This window comes from Mytilus trossulus, chromosome 7, assembly GCF_036588685.1.
Source record: "Mytilus trossulus isolate FHL-02 chromosome 7, PNRI_Mtr1.1.1.hap1, whole genome shotgun sequence".
Taxonomy (NCBI): domain Eukaryota; kingdom Metazoa; phylum Mollusca; class Bivalvia; order Mytilida; family Mytilidae; genus Mytilus; species Mytilus trossulus.
The window spans coordinates 66990071-67012457 of record NC_086379.1 but is presented as its reverse complement, the minus strand read 5'-3'; the positions used below and the strand labels follow the sequence as shown (position 1 = coordinate 67012457).

The window sequence follows — 22387 nt, the reverse complement described above, 5'->3', positions numbered from 1 at the left end:
AACCCCGTCATTAATCTAATATAATAATTGGTGCAATAGACTAGTTTAAAAAAAAAAGAGGGCCATTAGAGCCAAAATGAAAATGCACCTGGCAATAATTATCATTTTAATTACAGTCAGGTTTTTGGCCCATTCAGCAATCCTTGGTAGAATCCGCTCCTCTCCTTCTATCTATTAGATGAGGGTAAGGAACAGGCCGAGTTGAGATGAATGGTTTTTGGCCTATTTAGAGAAATTGATTTTTTTGCTATTGAAAGTATCCATTTTAATAACTTCTATTGTTTTCAAGATGATTGCATTAATAAAAAGAGAAGGGGGATATAAAGGCATACTTCCAACAAGGAGTCAATAGGCCATTTCCTTTATTTGATTGTATTAGATGTTTTCAGTTTTTTTTCTACCATTTTTTAAAGAAAAAAGCCAAAAAGATAAAACATTGTTTAGGGGGAATGACTTCTTGAGGCGACAATTCATGGTTTGAATTTGTTCATGTATTTGAAGATTTATTTTTCAGATCATATTTGCCGTTTGTAAAAAGAAAATACAGCAGCCAAAAATTGTTAAAAATTATGTTTCAAGGGAAATAACATTTCTCAAAAATGATTGAATATTTCGTTATGTTGATAGATTTTTGCTTGTTGCCTATATATATTTATCATATGTGTTATTAGTGTATTTATCATTTTCACAAACTTTATATCAAAATTGAAAAAAAATCATGTTCCTACAGATTTTTAATCAAAATAGTATGCTTTGTTATTGTTATGTCTCTGATTTTGAACAGAATTATTAGATAAAAGCCAGTGGCGCATCCAGATCTTTTCATAAGGGGGGGGGGGGGGGGGCTCATGGGATGACATAAGGGGGGCCTGCTCCAGTCATGCTTCAGTGATTCCCTATACATTTGTATTATCAACCAAATTTTTCCCACAAAAAGGGGGGGGCAGGCCCCTAGGGCCCTCTGGATCTGCCTATGAAAGCTATAATGAAAATTGAAGAAAAAACTGTAGTCAGCAAAACCAACAAGCAAAAATCTATCAACATAACCAAATATTCAATTCTTTTTTTGAAAAGTTATTCCTATAAGCTGTATTGCTTCTGAATAAAGTATTATTATTATAGGATATAGTATCCAGAAAAATAAAATTTATAATCCTCATTACCAATAAAGTTTGCAAAGTAAACAGTATTTAGTAACTGCTTTAACTATGGATGAGGCCATATATTAGTTTAGAATATTTACTTTGGAAGAACAGCTGCTAAGATTGTCCCTAGATTACCTATTGACAGGTGAGACAACTTCCTGGTTTTATCTCTAACAACCTCTCTGAATGACCTTCAAATTATATTAGTTTATATTCACAATGTGTAGACCTTGTGTCAACACTAAAAATATAAAAATTGATGATAAATCAATATCCAAATAACAGTTAACTAATTTTTATCCAGGGGAAATAACTCAAAAACTTTTTTGTAGATTTAGATTTAGGTTTTCTTTCTGAAAATTATGTTAATGGTTTGGTCATATTGTTTTCATGTCTACAAATTTAAAACTTTATATCCTTCCACTCTTAAACTCCCATCTTCTCATTTAAATAATATATTGAGTCTGAAAAACTAGTAAATTTGTCCAAAACCAAAAATTAAATAAAAATCACCTAGTAAGGACAAGCAAGATACCTCCTTTTATATAAATCAATGGTTTGTTCAAATAATCATTTCTAGTACTAGTATCTTAAATTGCTATTCTATGTTATTGGTTAACTCATTTATTTATCAGATCTTTATTAGAATTAATGATATACTAGTACATACTTGAATTTTCTCTTGATATGGATAGGTGCTGTTATACATTTGATACTTTCTCTCCTTTCCAGCAAATCAGCTCTTTCAATGGGATTACCTCCAGCACTGCCAAAAGAGGACAATGACCTGCGTCTTCTTAAAACTTCCTGCTGAATTTCCTCTTCATCATCATCTGAATCCTGCAACAATCCTGGAATAGTGCATACTGAGGAATATCTAGGTAAATGCTGAAAACTTTGTCTTCTTTTTTGTGCTTCTTTGTAGGAAGCTGCAAGATGTGTATCTGATAAAATGCCTCGTTGACTTGGTAAGTTTGACAGAATGGCAGCATGGCTTCCTCGCCTCCATCTTAGATCCTTTTCTGGAATTTCTATTATTTCTGCAAAATAAATTTCATGTTTATTCTGTATTATAATGTTCTGTGCTGCACATAACACTTTCTATTACAAAGAAGATAGCACATTTTAAATAGAATGTACTATGCCGTGTACAACACTATCTATACAAAATACACTGTGAGGAAAGAGTAATGCACTGCTCAAAACATAAATATACAGAATAAACATGGAATTTATCATAAGAGTTAGATTGTATGTACTCTAAAAGATCTTCGGAATTTTTTAGTATCCACATCTAATTCATGCCACCTCTAGAATAGGCAGTTTCACAATAACTTTGAAGCCTACTTTGATTGCTGATAAATTATGAGATAACAGGTTTATATGATACAATGTATAATTAATAAAAAAATAAATAGAGGCTATTTTTATATGGCAGTTAATTTTTCATGGTACATGTACATGAACATGTAAAAGAAAGGTAAAATCTATTTTCTATAATTAACTAAACCACCTAAGTTATCTCCCCTCATAAAACTTTCAATTCTTAGTAATTTCAAACTTATATAAAAAAAAAAGTTAGAATCAATACCAGGAAATTATTTAAATATCTAAAATTCAATTTATGAATTGCCAAAAGATGTTTTTATAATTATTAAATTATCTGAATTATCTCCCCCTCATTATACTCTTGCTGGGACAGTTTGGAAACCCCTTATTAGGAGGTCTGGATTGAAGTGGGGGGGGGGGGGGGGGGGGGCTGTTATTCTGTGAACATTTAATTTTCACCCCTTTTTTCTCTAATCTTCATTTTTTTTGCATGTTATTCTCTAATCCTCATTTTTTAAGGGCATTATTCTTTAATCATTTAACCCCATCCAAACCCTCAATTAACATTGTAACTTTAAAAAATTCTTCCACAAAAGTCTTGTGTTGGTCATATCCAATGACCTAAATCAATTTGAGTGTTTGCCTCTTTAATAAAAAGAAACTTTAAAAAAAGAAACAGGTAACCTAAATAATTAATGAATAAAAGATAATAATGGACATGGAATGGTAAAAGATTGTAAAATTTTTTCTAAAATTTCTAGTCAATTTGATGGATGTCCTATATATAACGTAAGGGTACCCAAATTGCACCGAGTACCCAAATTGCACCTATTTAGAAAAAATAGCAATGGTAATCTTACAAGATTTCCTAGAGACTAAACACTTTGTATTTTTATGATTTGATACTATATATGCACGTCTTTCAACATAAGTAAACATATTTAGATATACACCAAACGTTCACAGTATTTATCAACAGGTGGACTGTTTACCGAAAAAGCAAAATGTACGAAAACGTCACCATGCGACGTCATCAAAACGTCATCTTTTTAAAATTAGCAAATACAATATATTATCAGTACCCATTTCGTAAAATATGAAGAGTAAGCATAGACTTATATCTAATTGTTCAAAATATTTAAAAAAAATTAAACAAAAGCTCGGTTATTAGACTTTTAAAGATGTGAATTTAAGCATGGATGCAATTTGGGTACTCCTCATTACAGAATCATTAGTAGTTTGGAGGTTGATTCAAACCCATTTTTTTATGACTCAATTTGGATTAAAAATTAAATTGGTGTACCTATACAATAAAGAAGGATAGGGCTACAAAATAAACACAGTATGGACATTTTTTTCTTGATAATAAAAAAACGTAGGTGAAAAAACTGTCAAAATAGGTGCAATTTGGGTACCGTCACGTTATGTAAAAAAAAACACCCAACATGCAACTTTTAATTATGTCTAATATTAGCACCCAGTCTTGTATGAATTACATAAATAAAATCAAACTATTTGTAGCTGAACTTGTGTTTATGATTTTTTTTACATTATTCCAAGGATTTGTATAGTTAACTATACAAATCCTTGATTATTCAAAGATGACAAAAATCTATCAATACGACAATAGTATTTTTTTGTAACTGATACCAGCATAGTTTACCCCTTTCAGCAATGTCAAGTATTCAGCCAAATTATTATGAGGCCAGCTTCACTTAATTGTTTAATCTTTGCTTTGGTGCATTCCTAACACATGTAACAGTAAGGGATCAAAATCATAAAAATAATCTCAGCAAAATTTGTACCTAAAAAGTAAAAGTAAAAATCAATGAAATACCTTCTCCTGCAAATAATACTGATTTCCGCCTTGATGTTGTTACATCTGTCATGTTTTCTGTTTATGACAAATATGTCAAAGCTATCAGTTTGGTATCCGAAATAGTAATAAATCATTCAACAAGCTCATGAAAAATTCACGTTGTACGTCACTTTGATTTTGGCCAAAGAATATATTTTCCAAAACAAGACTGGAAACGAATATGCAGTCTGATACGGTAGAAGATGTGTTTTTGGTCTTTCATTTGACACAAATATCTTTATTCTCCAAAGTATAACTGTATAGAGACATGTGACAATTAAATTCACATACCCTAGCATAAAATATTAATACATATGTTACATGGAGTGATAAAGTGGTTACCCAGGAGATTCCAAGGCTGCATACAATAATTAGTCGTATTTTGCATAAAATATGTTATATTTCCTATTTTGCAAATTCGGAATTTCAAAATATATCTGAAATTCCGAATTTGCAAAATAGGAAATATAACACATATATACAAATTTATTTACGATAGGTTATCTGATTTGTTACAAAGATCCCGAAATTTTAAATACTTCAAGTTGCCCTGTTTACAAAATGATGATTTAAATTATAGGCGTTCAAACGTCTGTTGCCAAAAATTCCAAAAGTATAATGAATTCAAAGTTCCAAATCTACAAAATGAAGCATTTTTTTTGTCATCTCGTAGACTGAAGTAAGCTCCAAAATCACTTAGACTGTTTTTGAATAAGCTTAAGGATTTTGTAAAGTACTATGCTTGTCTAAACTGGTCAATTCAATCTTGATTTATAACAGAACAAACAGTTCCTGTTAGTATTGGTTGATTGTTGGTTGCTTAACGTCCAGTTGCAAATATTTCATGCATGCACATGTTCCTATTAGTAAAATATTTAGTGGTCCATATATTTGAGCCCTGATGTCCAAGCACTGATTTATTTATTCTTACACCAAGTTTGCGTTGAAATTAAAGTACAGTACCAAAATCGTATAGAGTAACAGGATTTCACAAGCTTTGCCATATAATTTTAAAATAGTTCGTAATGTGATATAAATATCCATTGTATGGTATCGACCGTGTTTCTGAGTATATCATGTTGCAAAGTATGGATTTACGTTCTATGACAAAAATGTTACCATTCCCTAGACTTCACATCCGTCAAATAGTTTTAGTTGATATATAATTTTCCGATGATATAATCTTCTTGTTTTAATCTACATAGCCCCTGTGTATCGCCATGCAGTATAGGCTTTATTTTGTTCGCTTTTTTAGCACTTTCGGTTCCTAAATAAAACCCCGAAGATATCATGGTAAATTCTTCAACAATAACTATCTCAATATCATCATAGAAATCAAAATATCATTCTGTAGTAGTATACCTTTAGAAAAAACTATACTATTTTGCTTCTTTGGACATTGATTTCCAATTACAATTGCAGTCACCTAAAAATTCCTCAAAATCCACCTATTAAAATATTCTAGTTTTATCGAGTATTCCATGTGCCAATTATAATTGTCTCATTCCCTTTATATGGATCAGAAATATGGGGATTTAGCAACTGTGATATTGTCGAAAAGGTTCATCTAAAATTTTGTAAGTTGCTCCTAAATCTGAAATCTTCCACTCCAAACTGTATGATATACGGTGAGCTAGGATGTTTTCCACTCTCTATTGATGTAAAATTAAGGATGATATCCTACTGGTCTAGATTAATTATGGGAAAACAGTCAAAGTATTCATGTATTATTTATAAGCTACTGTACCACTTGTATTGTACTAAACACATAGATTTTAAATGGTTAATATGTGTTAAAAATATATTCGATGAATGTGGATTTTCTTATATCTGGAACACACAGCTCTTTTTTTAAATGATGTATGGTTGAAATATAATATTAAAGTAAGATTGTGTGATCAGTTCAAACAAACATGGAACGATACTATTCAAAACTGGTCCAAAGCCTTGAATTATCGTATTTATAAGAATTTATTGTGTTTTGAAGAATATTTTAATATTTTAGACGAAAAATATTTTTTGACATTATGTAAATTTAGAATATGCAACCATAAACTTCCAGTCGAACTTGGAAGATGGTACAATATAGAAAGGGAAAATAGAAAGTGTAATTTATGTAAGCTAGGTATTGGAGATGAATTTCATTACATTATTAATTGTTCACATTTTAGAGAAGAGAGAAATAAATTTATAAATCGAAATTTTAGTGTAAGGCCAAACATTATTGTATTTACTGAAATTATGTCGTCTACAAATAGGACAGATCTCATTAATTTATGTAAGTTTATACGAATTATAAACAAGCGAGTGTGTCCTCCTGAATAAGTTCTTTTTGTCTTTGCTGTTGTTGTATATATTGTATATTTATGTTTATGTAGTTAATATATTGTATTATACATGCATGTCTTCTCTGTACCTATGTATTTGGTGATGAGAATAAAGATATATATATATTATATAGAAAAGAAAATCAGTATCTGAGGTAAAGACTTGACCACGAAAATATAACCTTCATCACTGATTCATGTCGTAATGGGGCGGCTGCCAAACGGATATGAAAACCTGGAAAGGATGTCTGTCACATTACAAAGAAAGTTATTCGATTTCTCTTAAGTGAGTTATTCAAATGAAAAAAAGTTTTTTCCAAGTAGTTGCTAAACCACGAAAATGAGACCAAGGACACTAGGTATATGACAGAAAGAAATTTCCATAAGACATCTGCATATACAAGGTATAGAAAGTCCAGGTCTTCTAGCTTCTGAACGATAAAGCTTTACACGAATCCCATCAAGTATCCATTTATATTTGACACAAATAATCTACATATGATGTTTAGATTTTCATATCGATTATAAGTAAAGTAGGATGTCGAACTCCAAAGAAAATTCAAAAGTCCTTAATAAAAAAAAAGCACAAAATCAAAAGCTAAAACACATCAATTAAATAATTCGGACGGACCTAGTATACATAACGAGCTATAAACAAAACTAAAGAAATGAATTGATTCAATTAGCAATAACCTGGTCATCCGCCAAACGAAATACACGGATAGCAGCTTGGTGTCAGGCAGTAGTCTACTTAAAACTCAATTTACTTGTTTTGAAATAATTCAATTTAATTTCAAAATATAAGAAAACAATTATAAAGTCTTGCTTTCGATCTACAGCCGCTGGCATATACAATTTCCCACCCAAGCATGACCGTTTAAACGGCGAAATGAACTTAAACAAAACTCACGACTGGATGTAAACTGATTTTGTGTTTTGAATTCATTCGAGACAGTCTTCATAAGGTAAGGTTTTAAGATGAAATTCTTGTTATTTTCCTAAGTTTTATTCTTCAGTTTTATTAGTGTGGGCATTTTATATTATCGCGTAATATTGTAAGAAATATATGTTTTGTACACCAAGTTTATACGCCAGTTTTGCCGGTTTCTATAATACATAAAAGGATAAGGATATGTGGAAATACCAATAATTTAGACAGCCAAAAGTTTGACAGTGTTCAGAAATACAGTCGCACATCAATTGCCTAATGGTTGATTATACCTCAACTCGGGTATAATCAACCTTTTGGCATATGATGAAATAGACAAATCGAGGTACCTTTCGGGTATATAAATCAACCTTTTGGCATATGATATGGTAAGATAGACCAATTTAGGTAGCCTACATTGCAATATTATCACAGAATTTTAAAAAGACATTCGAGCATCTTGAATATACCATCTGAAAGCTTTGGTGAGTTCTCATTGGTTACATATTATTGCTTCAGTACTCTGCACGTTGTTTTTATACGCCTGTCAAAATTTTGACGGGATGTATTTAATGGTATACAAATGTCCGGCTTCCGTCTGTCCGATTGTCTCACGGTCTGGCGCAAACATGTCGCACCATATCTTGATAACGAATCATATCCAAATTTCATGAAACTTTATACAATTGTTCCTTATGATGGTCAAACGATCTGTATACTTTTTGGTGAAAATAAGATTAAGACTTTTTAAGTTACGAGACTTTGTAACTAAAACAAAGGTGTGGTTTTTTTCACATTTCGCGCCGTATCTTAAAAAAAAACGATTTCTAATCATTGCTTATAACTTTACACACTTCTTAGTTATATTAGTCATAAGATCTGTATAATTAAAGGTGATGATTCAAATTTTTTTCGAGTTATTGAGTGTTTTGTAAAAAAAGGGGGATTTGGTTTTTAACATATGTCGCTCCATATCTCAAAAATGATTTATGATTATTGCTTAAAATTAACTCACTTATTAGTTATATTGATCTAAAGATCTGTTTACTTTTTGGTTTTGTTTCAAAATTCTCCATTTAAGAAATATTGAGATTTTTGTTAAAAAAAAAAGGGGGGGGGGGGCTTTCACATCTCTAAATCTCAAAAACAATTTATGATTATAACTGAAGAATTAACACACCTCAGAAGTTCTTATAGTAATGACATGTAACACCAGCTTTAGTCACGATCCCTTCCAAAGATCTTACAAGTAATTTTCTCTGCAACAGCAATCCAGATGAGTCTGCATAACTTATTTCATCGCCGGACACAAAGTTGTCTCATGCCAATAAAATATCTATAATTTCCCCGAGCGCCTTTTCTTTCACCGGGCGCTATTTTCCCCCGGGCACTCGTCCCCCGTCATCCTCAATAATAGATTAAAGAATAAATCTAAATACAATTGAATGCAAAAATTAACGTTTAACTATCGAATAAAATATCAACATTGACATAGACATCCGCATACTTATGTCTACTGATGTTACATAGAACGTGTATCCTTTATTGAAGGAAGTAGTAATAATCAAGAAAATAGCAAGATTTATTTGTTGCTTCAAAAAAAAGATTTTTTTGTGAGTATTTATCCCTGTTTAACACATAATGTTATTTAAAGTTGAGTTATATTTATTCATTAAAGTAAGAATGCAGTGTACACAACTCTAAAAATATCCGTATCATATTTATGTAATACAAGTTACAATCCAAGATGGCGCCGTGAAAAACACCCAGTCAACTTGCGTAGATTTATTTTTTCGGTGTAGGATAGAAATGGTGTGTGGTTTCAAATAAATCTTAAATCCAGCTGCTTGTTTTCATCTGTATTAATTTTAATATGTTTGAGTTATTTCAATTTCTATTCTGACAGATACAATCATATTGACACAAACAACACAGAGGAAAATGAAGCTGTATACATTCGTTCTCCTTGTGACACTTTCTTTTGTTTGTAAGTTGTTTTAATGTTATCAAGTTATAGAATCTGAACAATTTGGGATTAAATAATAAAAAAAACCTTTTCAACATTTTTACTCAAGACGGGTAACATTCAAATATCAAAATAACATCAAAAAAAGAATATTTTATAGATTAAATTCATAACTTATGATTTTGTTAGGTTCTGCAATTATGTTTGATCAGGACAGAGACATATATTTATAATCTTGTATGAATATTGTTAGTGCTTCATAAGCCTCTAAAGGCTGGCTGATATGGTATACTATTGCTAATGTATTGAAATGTAATTGTAATTTCATGTATATTGTATCAGGTTGCACTTTAAATAAAATAAAATCTAATCTATATCTATGAAGAATTGACAATTATTGTTATTATACATAGTGTATTACAATTTTGCGCACGCGAGATATCGTCACTACTGTTTCGAGCAGTTGCTTTTTATACTTTTTAGTGAAGAAAATTTGACACTTTCTTAATACCTGTCTTTTATTGTTAATTCAGTCATTCGTCATCACAAATCAGTCTCATCGTTAAGGTTTTTATAGCCGGAAAGAAGATGCCAGATAGATTGTTAACATACAAATTATACTTATATGCTGGGTAAGTTAATTTTCTAAATACTTATTCATTTTATTTCATCTTTATATTTTAAAAGGTATACCCGAATCAAATGCCAGTGAAGAAGCTACATGCTTTATATCACTCGAATGTGGATACATTAGACCCCCGTGTGTTGAGGAATGTCGTCGAAGGGGCTGCAGTTCAGAAGGTGCAACTTGCAATGCCAACAGAAGTTGTTGTTGTCTGAATTGTGTCTAACCAAAATTAAAATCTGAATAAATTCTTCTTCATTACAATAATTTTTCCATCTATGATTTTTATTTGTTTATATTGAATGGTTTTTTTTTCTTATTAACAATGAACAGTTGTATCTTCAGTTGCAATGCAAAAACTATATCCCCTCCAATATACCCTCATTTTAAATTAGCCGTTCAAATTACCTACCTTCACCCTAGACGGCCCCTATTACAAGGACCTTCCTAGGTACGTAATATTAAATTATCAGATGAATTAAAATATCATTATTTATTGGTCTCCCTCATAGATTTCTGGAAGAAAAAAATCCAGTTCTTTCGTGAGAATAATGATACTCTATCAAAATCAAATCAAATCAAATCAAATCAAGTTTATTGTACAAAAAAATACTATAATATTTCTAATCGAATGTAATCATTCCTGCAGGAAAATTGAAACAACATAAACAACAGAGATAACCATCAGTGAAGTCCAAATCAACAGACACAGATGACTATAAGCGGAGGAAACCCTAAAAACAGCCGCCAGACAAAAACATAAGCGTGAACCTATCAACAGATCATGGCATGTCAAATTCTGCATCCGAACCTCTAATAGTGATCACATTTGAATATAGAGACAAGACAGCGAGGAAAATAGCATTTCAGCATAACAAATTGAACCTTTCAAGGATGACAGAACCAAAGTGTACAGAAACAGTGTCATATCAATGACAGCAGTTATCAGCGACGACTCTTGGTGGTATTTCTTTGGACAGTGTCAGTGATTAACCCGAAATGACTAGAGTTGACTAATGCCCTGTTCCGCGACAAAATACGGCCACCACGGTTTTGTTGAACGAAAAAAACAGATTGAAGTAATCAGATTGATCCAATGGATTCTAATGTGCCTATCGTAAGTAGTAGTGGACTACCTGTCAACATTTCAAAGGTTCTTGACCCTGTAAGTGACAATATTCCAGTTGAACTAAAGAAAGGTATTGGACCGGAGAATATCTTGATTTATAGGTTTTACTAAAGTTTGCTTTAGACTTAGCTACAGTCGTATTTAAATTGTGATTTTCAGTAAAAGGGGAAAAATTAACAAATAATCTACAAAAACCGAGCACCATTACAAGTTTGGAAATCTGCTTTTATTTTCTAAATAGATGTAATATTAAAACAACAAAATGGCCTATAAAGGACAAGAGTTCCTCAAATAGATGTGTACTGTTCGGTTTGTTTTCACCAGATAGTATTATATGGCTTATGTTGGGTTATATATGTTGTAGTCTATGCAATGCTAGATGTCCACATTGATCTTAGGCAGAAATTGACATGGAGCTGTGGTACGTCACTGCACCAATTGATCTGTCCAGTCAGACACTGTCTTATTCCAGGCATAGATTACCTTAGCCGTATTTGGCACAACTTTTTGGAATTTTGGATCCTCAATGCGCTTCAACTTTGTACTTGTTTGGATTTATAAATATTTTGATGAGCGTCACTGATGAGTCTGTCTTATGTAGATCAAACGCACGTCTGGCGTACTAAATTATAATCCTGGTACCTTTGATAACTATTTGCACCACTGGGTCGATGCCACTGCTGGTAGACGTTTCGTCCCCGAGGGTATTACCAGCCCAGTAGTCAACACTTCGGTATTGACATGAATATCCATTATGTGCTCATTTTTGTCGAGCCTTCGACTTTAGTCGAAAAAGCGAGACTAAGCGATCCTACATTCCGTCGGCGTCGGCGTCGTCGTCGGCGGCGTCCACAAATATTCACTCTGTGGTTAAAGTTTTTGAAATTTTAATAACTTTCTTAAACCATACTGGATTTCTTCCAAACTTGGACAGAAGCTTGTTTATGATCATAAGATAGTATCCAGAAGTAAATTTTGTGAAAATAAAATTCATTTTTTTCCGTATTTTACTTATAAATGGACTTAGTTTTTCTGTGGGAAAACATAACATTCACTCTGTGGTTAAAGTTTTTAAAATTTTAATAACTTTCTTAAACTATCCTGGATTCGTACCAAACTTGGACAGAAGCTTGTTTATGATCATGAGATAGTATCCAGAAGTAAATTTTGTGAAAATAAAATTCAATTTTTTCCGTATTTTACTTATAAATGGACTTAGTTTTCCTGCGGAAAAACATAACATTCACTCTGTGGTTAAAGTTTTTAAAATTTTAATAACTTTCTTAAACTATCCTGGATTTGTACCAAACTTGGACAGAAGCTTGTTTATGATCATTAGATAGTATCCAGAAGTAAATTTTGTAAAACAATAAATCCATTTCTTCCGTATTTTACTTTAAATGGACTTAGATTTTCTGCCAGGTAACAACACATTCACTCTTTGATTACATTTTTAAAAAAATTGATAACTTTCTTAAAAACTTAAGAAGCTTCTTACAATTAAAACATAGTATCAAGCAGAATATTTTTATTGATTTTTTCCCTCAATTTACAGCAAAAGTAGGCGAGACACTGGGTTCCGTGGAACCCTTACAAATTTTTATAAATTTCCTGTTTACCAAACTTTAAAATTTTCAAAAAACGAAGGATTTTCTTATTCCAGGCATAGATTACCGTAGCTATATTTGGCACATTTTTTTGAAATTTTGGATCCTCGATGCTCTTCAACATGTACTTGTTTGGCTTTAGAAATATTTTGATATGAGCGTCACTGATTAGTCTTATGTAGACGAAACGCGCGTCTCCAATACTCCACACGGACCCGTTTATACTCTTAGAGTATTCTTCCCAGCGACAACCAAGTTGTGGAATAAAAAACAATTTAACGTTAGACAATGTGAATCTCTTTCAATATTTTATAGGTTACAAATGTGTACTCCAAATAGTAATCCCTTATTATTGCTATGCAATGAATCGATCTAGACAAGTTGTTCAAGCTCGATTAAGGATGAAATCGAGTTAATTGAATTCTAATATATTTTCTTCGGTATTTAATACACTCCCAACTGTCGTTGTGACGACTTGGAAACAAATTCACATTTTCTTATATCCTGTCATAAACACCAATATAAGACAGGAACTTCTGCCTTCAATTTCAGACTGTGTAGTTCAATTTGACATTAATACTTTGCTATTTAGTTCAATCGTATTCTTGTAAAAGCAAGAAATATGTAATGTAATTCAAGTTATTCAATCCTTGATGCAAATGGTCAATTATTTATAAAACCTAATCATTTAATCCAGCACACAATAATCTATGTTATTATTTAAAATTGAGAATTGAAATTGGAATATGAATACAAGACTAACAAAGGCCAAAGGTTTATTCACTTTTTCGTTTTTTTTAATGAAACTTCATCTCACATTTCCATATCTTACAAGCTGACTATCTCAGAACATGCCAAAATTACATTATTATTATAACCATATAAGAAATTTATTTGTATACTAGGCTACAAAATACTAAAAGCAATGGTTGCTTGTTTCTGAATCCTATTTATTTTTTATGTAGAATTAATGCTATGTTTTGATTTATTTTGATAATATATTGTTTAAATTAATGATAACCAAAGCGTTCTTGCCAAGAACGTAGAGGAATGCAGCTAACATTGTCTATACCATTGAAAAACAGACTTGTCAAACATAATGGATTCGCCGTTTGTACTCTCCTCTTGCATTTTTGTGTATCATTCCAATTTTTTTATTTATCTTATTTCTCTTTCACCAACAAAAGAAACTGAGTTTATATATTTTACACAAATCATACATTGTTCAAGAAATGGGTTGATATTATATGAGACATGTAATGAAAGCAGTTTTGTATCTATGATTTTAAAAATGCAGATGTTATCTTCGAAACCGTCAAAAAGACTTTTGTGCGTGTGGGATTGCTGATTCATGGATGTATATGGCTCATGTTTTTTTTTATATAGAAAGCAGCATGCAAAACCAGGATGCAATTTCAATTCTAATACGCCTGCAAATAGCCTCGTTTTGAAACATCCATTATACATAAATATTGAACCTATTGGCTATCACATTTCTAGAAAAAGAAAATGATTCATTGTAATTAATTTTTTTTAGAAAAGACTTTTACGAAAAATGTTAAAAAAATCTGTTTGGGCATATGTTTGTGCCAGGTGTTATGAAATAACAATATGCAGCTGTATTTTTTAAAGTTTGTATATACCCTTCAAAACGATATATAAGCTAAACATAATCAAAACGTGAACAGTTATAAAGACAGCTTTCAGAAGGTCTGTATCGTTTAATTTAGCCTGCTGTTTTGTTTCTTTTGTGTGTAAAATAGATTTGATATACTTACTTTTTAACGGTTTGGATACTGAAAATACTCATTGATCTCAAGATCAAAATCGCGATTTTTTTTTTAATGCTAATTGTATAGATTTTCACAAAAAGAAAGAGTTGTTGAACATTTTCAAGAAAGGATACCGGTATCCTCTTACAATTAATACTTCTCTTTATTTAAACTCTAACCAGTAGTCCATATATAGATAATGCGCAAATTTACGAGATAAGAATTATATTCCCAAATTTTATAAAAACTAAGTCTATTCTTTTTGTGGAAATCCTATCTAGAAAACAGAGTTTGTATGTACATTTATTATGTAGGTAACATGCGAACGAATACCATTGTTAGAAGACGAATATGAACGAATTTGGTTAAAATAGAGCTCTCACTAAAGTCTTATTAGCCTATACATTTTTGTCTCTTTTTTTTATTTTTCGAATAAAATACATGATGAACAATTATTTTGTACATTCTGGTAAATGAAAAATATAAACAGAAATAATTTAGGTTTGAAAAAAAAAAGTTTTAAGTAGTTTAATTCTTTTATTTACTCTGTTCAATCCACCCTTTTCTACATTTAAAAATGCTTGTCCATTCGTTTGATGTGTTTTATCATTTGATTTTGATATTTGATTAGGGACTTTCTATTTTTAATTTTTCTTCGGAGTTCATTATTTTTGTGATTTTTTTTTTTTTTACACATGTTTATCTTCAAATTATGATATCTCGGGTCTATATATATATTAAAAGAACAAATGGGAATAGAATGAATATTAAGCCACGTACTGTCTTTTCTTTATTATGATGCTTTTCTCCTTTGTATCGATCTGATGAGTTAAGTCTTTTTAAATAGATGTTTAAGGTGTTTTCCCTATGTTGTTCTGTTATACCACTGTACCGGGCCAGGGGAAGGTTCATGTTCATGATCAGTGGTAGTCGTTGGTTTATGTCTGTCATATGTGTTTTCGTAAATTGTTTTGTTATAAAATTGGCCGTCAGTTTTCTAATTGAATTGTTTCAGGACTGTTAAGTACCGAATATCGTGTTATCTGCATATTGATATAAATTAATAACGAACGACAACCACTGCCTTGCATGAATAGCTTAAACAAGCACATAAAGAAAGGGTAGTGTTTAGCTTACTATTTGAATTGAAAAATGCTACATACAAGTTTTTCAAATTAGTCTATCTGGGAGTAACTATATTGAGTCACTGACACTAGTATATATACTTCAAAGTTCAAATATTAAATGTTTTTATAATTTTACTTATTTAAAAAATAACTTCAAAAAATAGTTCAGTTGCTGTTGAAGGCATTTTTATATCATTTTTTTATCATTTTTATATCAATTTTCCTATCGAAGGACAGTGCTAACCCAAATGAAATAATTTGTTCCCGAAAGACAATACATAGTTTTACTTCCAACATAATTTTGGGTTTTCTGCCCAAGTGTGTAACACATTCATAGAAAATTGGCCCTACTTCTTTGTACATTTTTTTGACACAAGTTCTTACAAGAAGACGTTTCGTCCCCGAGGGTATCACCAGCCCAGTAGTCAGCACTTCGGTGTTGACATGAATATCAATTATGTGGTCATTTTTATAAATTTTCTGTTCACAAAACTTTGAATTTTTCGAAAAACTAAGGATTTTCTAGTCGCAGGAATAGATTACCATAGCCGTATTTAGCACAACTTTTTGGAATTTTAGATCCTCAATGCTCTTCAACTTTGTACTTGTTTGGCTTTATAATTATTTTGATATGAGCGTCACTGATGAGTCTTATACAGACGAAACGCGCGTCTGGCGTACTAAATTATAAGCCTGGTACTTTTGATAACTAATAATGCTATTTTTCAATTTAAGATGTTGGTATATACCCAATTTACCAAAGTTCAATTTGTTCTCTTTTGTCTGAAGGATAGAAATTGTGTTTTTTTTTCAAATAAATCATTCAAGTGTTTGTTTTTATATGCTTGATTAAATTGAGTTTCTATTCCAGATACAATCATATCGACACAAATAAAACAGGGGGAAATGAAGCCGTATACATTCGTTCTACTGGTTGCGCTTTGTTTAATTTGTAAGTTGTTTTATTATTATCGAGTTATTTAATTTGAGCAATCTTGAATAAAAAAACAACAACAAACTATTAAACAATTTTTCTTATGTTTTATTATTATCGAGTTATTTAATTTGAGCAATCTTGAATAAAAAAATAAAATAAACTATTAAACAATTTTTCTTATGACGTGTAACATACAAATATCAAAATAACGCCAGAAAAGAATATTTTATAGATGATTTTACAATAACTTTTGAATTTGGTAGGTTCTGAAAACATTTGATCCGAAGAAAGGACAGTTATTGTAAGAGGACATACTATATAGGATTATACAATTTGGCTAACAAGAGATTACGTCCTAACGGTGTCACAAAGTTGCTTTTTATACTGATGAAGATATTTTGGCACTTTCAAATACTTGTCTTATATTTAATTGTGATCATAAAAGACTATGTATTTATTTACCCGTCATCATCAATCAATGCACAAAGCTTCATATGGTCGGAAAGAATAAAACCAAACAGCTGTTGTGTCAGTTTCATTTTCAAGTATTTTTTTTTATTGATAAATAGGAATTTTTTAAAACGGACAATTTAACAATATTAAGCAAATGATGGGATATATCCACTGTTCGTGAACTATAACGGTTAAACCTGTCAATTTACACACATTCATGGTTAATGCAGGCCAGTAATATATTATCTTGTGGACTTTTCTTCGGTGCCAAACGCCAGAAATACAATATATACTCTATATATAATCTATATCAGCTCCATTCTTATGATCTTAAATAAGGATTGTTTATGTAGGTATATATAATTAAAGTCGAATTGACGAAATTACGCCTCGAATTGTGGTTTTAAAGCTAAATCAATCGACGGAACAAAGAACTATGAGAACACATTTGTCAATAACGCCTTGTAGATTTTTAGCATACAAATTAAAAAAAAAATTATATACTTATAAATTTTATTCCATCTATTTATTTTTAAAGGTATACCAGAATCAAATGCCAGCGAAGAAAATGTATGCCTTTTTTCAAACGACTGTCAGTTTGGTAGACCTCAATGTATTGCGGAATGCATTCGAAGGGGCTGCAGTTCAGAAAGTGCCACTTGCAAGTTCTACAAAAGTTGTTGTTGTATGAATTGTGACAAGCCGTTATGATGAATAAACAGAACTTCTTTAGAATTTTTGTTTTTCATTTATTGTTTTTTGTTGAATGGTAATTTTCGTATTAGTCAATTTTGTCTAAATTGCAATGAAAGTGTATACACATTGGTACAAAGAATGAAATAATAATACATAGCATACAAAATAAATTGTGCACATGACAAGATAAAAATGTTACAAGTATTATACAAGATTATTTAGTTATCATAATAGAAAATAACCAATAGACAAAGGCTAACCAGAAAGACCTGCTTATGGGTTTATAACCTTTATAAATTACATATATTTTTTTAACTTGTTTCTTTGTGTAGTTTGTAATAATTACAAACTGTAATTACATTTACTCTGATACAATAACAATTATCCAAAAAGTCTAGGGATCTACAGTTCAAAAAGAAGTAAAATTCGTCACCTTATTCTTGACATTGGTATAAATTACAATATCTTCTTTCTCTTTCTAAACCTATCCATCTACCAGTTTCAATTGGTAATCTAGGGTTACCAGTTCTAAATCTACAAAATATTACGCTATCTCTATCTGGTAATATATATAAATATATTTCGCAGGCCCATAGCCAGGAATTTCCAAGGGGGTGGGTGGTTGGACTCATGAACTCGACTTTAACAGTCACAATTTGAACAGAATGTTGACTTCAACAGTCACAATTTGAACAGAACGTTGACTTCAACAGTCACAATTTGGACAGAACGTTCACTTTAACAGTCACCAATTGGTTTCAAAAAATCATGAATCAAGAAAAATCTACATCATACAACGAATGTAGTTTAGACATAGCTGACGTGTTGCTTGCAATAATCAAGTAACTGAAATTGTTTTTTATATTATAATTTAGAATCTCCTTTTATATGACGTTAAATACATTGACTTACAATCATAAATCAAGAAAAAAACAATTCACTGTCAGATATCAAACAAAACTAGGCTCCTATCAAATGACCAATAGGAATAATACAATTGTCCATATACCAAATCTTTAATATTGCAAATGGACTTAAGTCAATCAGAAATGACGTATCTTTACACAAAATATGCCATGCATATTTTTCGGTCTTCAGGTCAAACAGCTTTGTTATAGTATCTACGTTATATCGGAACAGTATAACAATATTTTCCCTTGTATGTTCGTCAATAGCAAACCGACAGCTTGAATTTAACAAATATTGTGCCAAATTGTTTTGTTATAAAATTGGCCGTCAGTTTTCTAATTGAATTGTTTCAGGACTGTTAAGTACCGAATATCGTGTTATCTGCATATTGATATAAATTAATAACGAACGACAACCACTGCCTTGCATGAATAGCTTAAACAAGCACATAAAGAAAGGGTAGTGTTTAGCTTACTATTTGAATTGAAAAATGCTACATACAAGTTTTTCAAATTAGTCTATCTGGGAGTAACTATATTGAGTCACTGACACTAGTATATATACTTCAAAGTTCAAATATTAAATGTTTTTATAATTTTACTTATTTAAAAAATAACTTCAAAAAATAGTTCAGTTGCTGTTGAAGGCATTTTTATATCATTTTTTTATCATTTTTATATCAATTTTCCTATCGAAGGACAGTGCTAACCCAAATGAAATAATTTGTTCCCGAAAGACAATACATAGTTTTACTTCCAACATAATTTTGGGTTTTCTGCCCAAGTGTGTAACACATTCATAGAAAATTGGCCCTACTTCTTTGTACATTTTTTTGACACAAGTTCTTACAAGAAGACGTTTCGTCCCCGAGGGTATCACCAGCCCAGTAGTCAGCACTTCGGTGTTGACATGAATATCAATTATGTGGTCATTTTTATAAATTTTCTGTTCACAAAACTTTGAATTTTTCGAAAAACTAAGGATTTTCTAGTCGCAGGAATAGATTACCATAGCCGTATTTAGCACAACTTTTTGGAATTTTAGATCCTCAATGCTCTTCAACTTTGTACTTGTTTGGCTTTATAATTATTTTGATATGAGCGTCACTGATGAGTCTTATACAGACGAAACGCGCGTCTGGCGTACTAAATTATAAGCCTGGTACTTTTGATAACTAATAATGCTATTTTTCAATTTAAGATGTTGGTATATACCCAATTTACCAAAGTTCAATTTGTTCTCTTTTGTCTGAAGGATAGAAATTGTGTTTTTTTCAAATAAATCCTTCAAGTGCTTGTTTTTATATGCTTGATTAAATTGAGCTTCTATTCCAGATACAATCATATCGACACAAATAAAACAGGGGGAAATGAAGCCGTATACATTCGTTCTACTGGTTGCGCTTTGTTTAATTTGTAAGTTGTTTTATTATTATCGAGTTATTTAATTTGAGCAATCTGGAATTAAATAAATAAAAAAAACTATTCAACATTTTTTCTCAAGACGTGTAACATACTAAATCAGGAATCTGATGTACAGTAGTTGTCGTTTGTTTATGTAATATATACGTGTTTCTCGTTTCTCGTTTTGTTTATATAGATTAGACCGTTGGTTTTCCCGTTTGAATGGTTTTACACTAGTAATTTTGGGGCCCTTTATAGCTTGTTGTTCGGTGTGAGCCAAGGCTCCGTGTTGAAGGCCGTACTTTAACCTATAATGGTTTAATTTTTAAATTGTTATTTGGATGGAGAGTTGTCTCATTGGCACTCACACCACATCTTCCTATATCTAATATCAAAATAACGCAAGAAAAGAATATTTTATAGATGATTTACAATAACTTTTGAATTTGGTAGGTTCTGAAAACATTTGATCCGAAGAAAGGACAGTTATTGTAAGAGGACATACTATATAGGATTATACAATTTGGCTAACAAGAGATTACGTCCTAACGGTGTCACAAAGTTGCTTTTTATACTGATGAAGATATTTTGGCACTTTCAAATACTTGTCTTATATTTAATTGTGATCATAAAAGACTATGTATTTATTTACCCGTCATCATCAATCAATCCACAAAGCTTCATATGGTCGGAAAGAATAAAACCAAACAGCTGTTGTGTCAGTTTCATTTTCAAGTATTTTTTTTTATTGATAAATAGGAATTTTTTAAAACGGACAATTTAACAATATTAAGCAAATGATGGGATATATCCACTGTTCGTGAACTATAACGGTTAAACTTGTCAATTTACACACATTCATGGTTAATGCAGGCCAGTTATATATTATCTTGTGGACTTTTCTTCGGTGCCAAACGCCAGAAATACAATATATACTCTATATATAATCTATATCAGCTCCATTCTTATGATCTTAAATAAGGATTGTTTTTTGTAGGTATATATAATTAAAGTCGAATTGACGAAATTACGCCTCGAATTGTGGTTTTAAAGCTAAATCAATCGACGGAACAAAGAACTATGAGAACACATTTGTCAATAACGCCTTGTAGATTTTTAGCATACAAATTAAATAAAAAATTATATACTTATGCATTTTATTCCATCTATTTATTTTTAAAGGTATACCAGAATCAAATGCCAGCGAAGAAAATGTATGCCTTTTTTCAAACGACTGTCAGTTTGGTAGACCTCAATGTATTGCGGAATGCATTCGAAGGGGCTGCAGTTCAGAAAGTGCCACTTGCAAGTTCTACAAAAGTTGTTGTTGTATGAATTGTGACAAGCCGTTATGATGAATAAACAGAACTTCTTTAGAATTATTGTTTTTCATTTATTGTTTTCTGTTGAATGGTAATTTTCGTATTAGTCAATTTTGTCTAAATTGCAATGAAAGTGTATACACATTGGTACAAAGTATGAAATAATAATACATAGCATACAAAATAAATTGTGCACATGACAAGATAAAAATGTTACAAGTATTATACAAGATTATTTAGTTATCATAATAGAAAAAAAACCAATAGACAAAGGCTAACCAGAAAGACCTGCTTATGGGTTTATAACCTTTATAGATTTACATATATTTTTTTAACTTGTTTCTTTGTGTAGTTTGTAATAATTACAAACTGTAATTACATTTACTCTGATACAATAACAATTATCCAAAAAGTCTAGGGATCTACAGTTCAAAAAGAAGTAAAATTCGTCACCTTATTCTTGACATTGGTATAAATTACAATATCTTCTTTCTCTTTCTAAACCTATCCATCTACCAGTTTCAATTGGTAATCTAGGGTTACCAGTTCTAAATCTACAAAATATTACGCTATCTCTATCTGGTAATATATATAAATATATTTCGCAGGCCCATAGCCAGGAATTTCCAAGGGGGGTGGGTGGTTGGACTCATGAACTCGACTTTAACAGTCACAATTTGAACAGAACGTTGACTTCAACAGTCACAATTTGAACAGAACGTTGACTTCAACAGTCACAATTTGGACAGAACGTTCACTTTAACAGTCACCAATTGGTTTCAAAAATCATGAATCAAGAAAAATCTACATTATACAACGAATGTAGTTTAGACATAGCTGACGTGTTGCTTGCA

General features: G+C 31.0%; 1 protein-coding gene and 1 long non-coding RNA gene across 2 annotated transcripts in view; one reads left to right on the top strand and one right to left on the bottom strand.

Moving 5' to 3' along the window:
* The window catches only part of LOC134725637 (transmembrane channel-like protein 7), a 30630-nt gene extending 26163 nt beyond the window's left edge, over positions 1–4467 (bottom strand). Inside the window, exons 1-2 of the mRNA XM_063589624.1 lie at positions 4312–4467; positions 1816–2185 (exon numbers count right to left, since the gene is read on the bottom strand). Of these exons, the coding sequence (XP_063445694.1) occupies positions 1816–2185; positions 4312–4363 (422 nt within the window). The 5' untranslated portion in view covers positions 4364–4467. The remainder of the gene's footprint in view (positions 1–1815; positions 2186–4311) is intronic.
* Positions 4468–7490: 3023 nt separating this feature from the next.
* LOC134725638 (uncharacterized) lies at positions 7491–10445 on the top strand. Its single transcript, XR_010108577.1, has 3 exons — positions 7491–7624; positions 9494–9574; positions 10241–10445. It is a non-coding gene; the product is annotated as an uncharacterized LOC134725638 (long non-coding RNA).
* The last annotated feature ends 11942 nt before the right edge of the window (positions 10446–22387 follow it).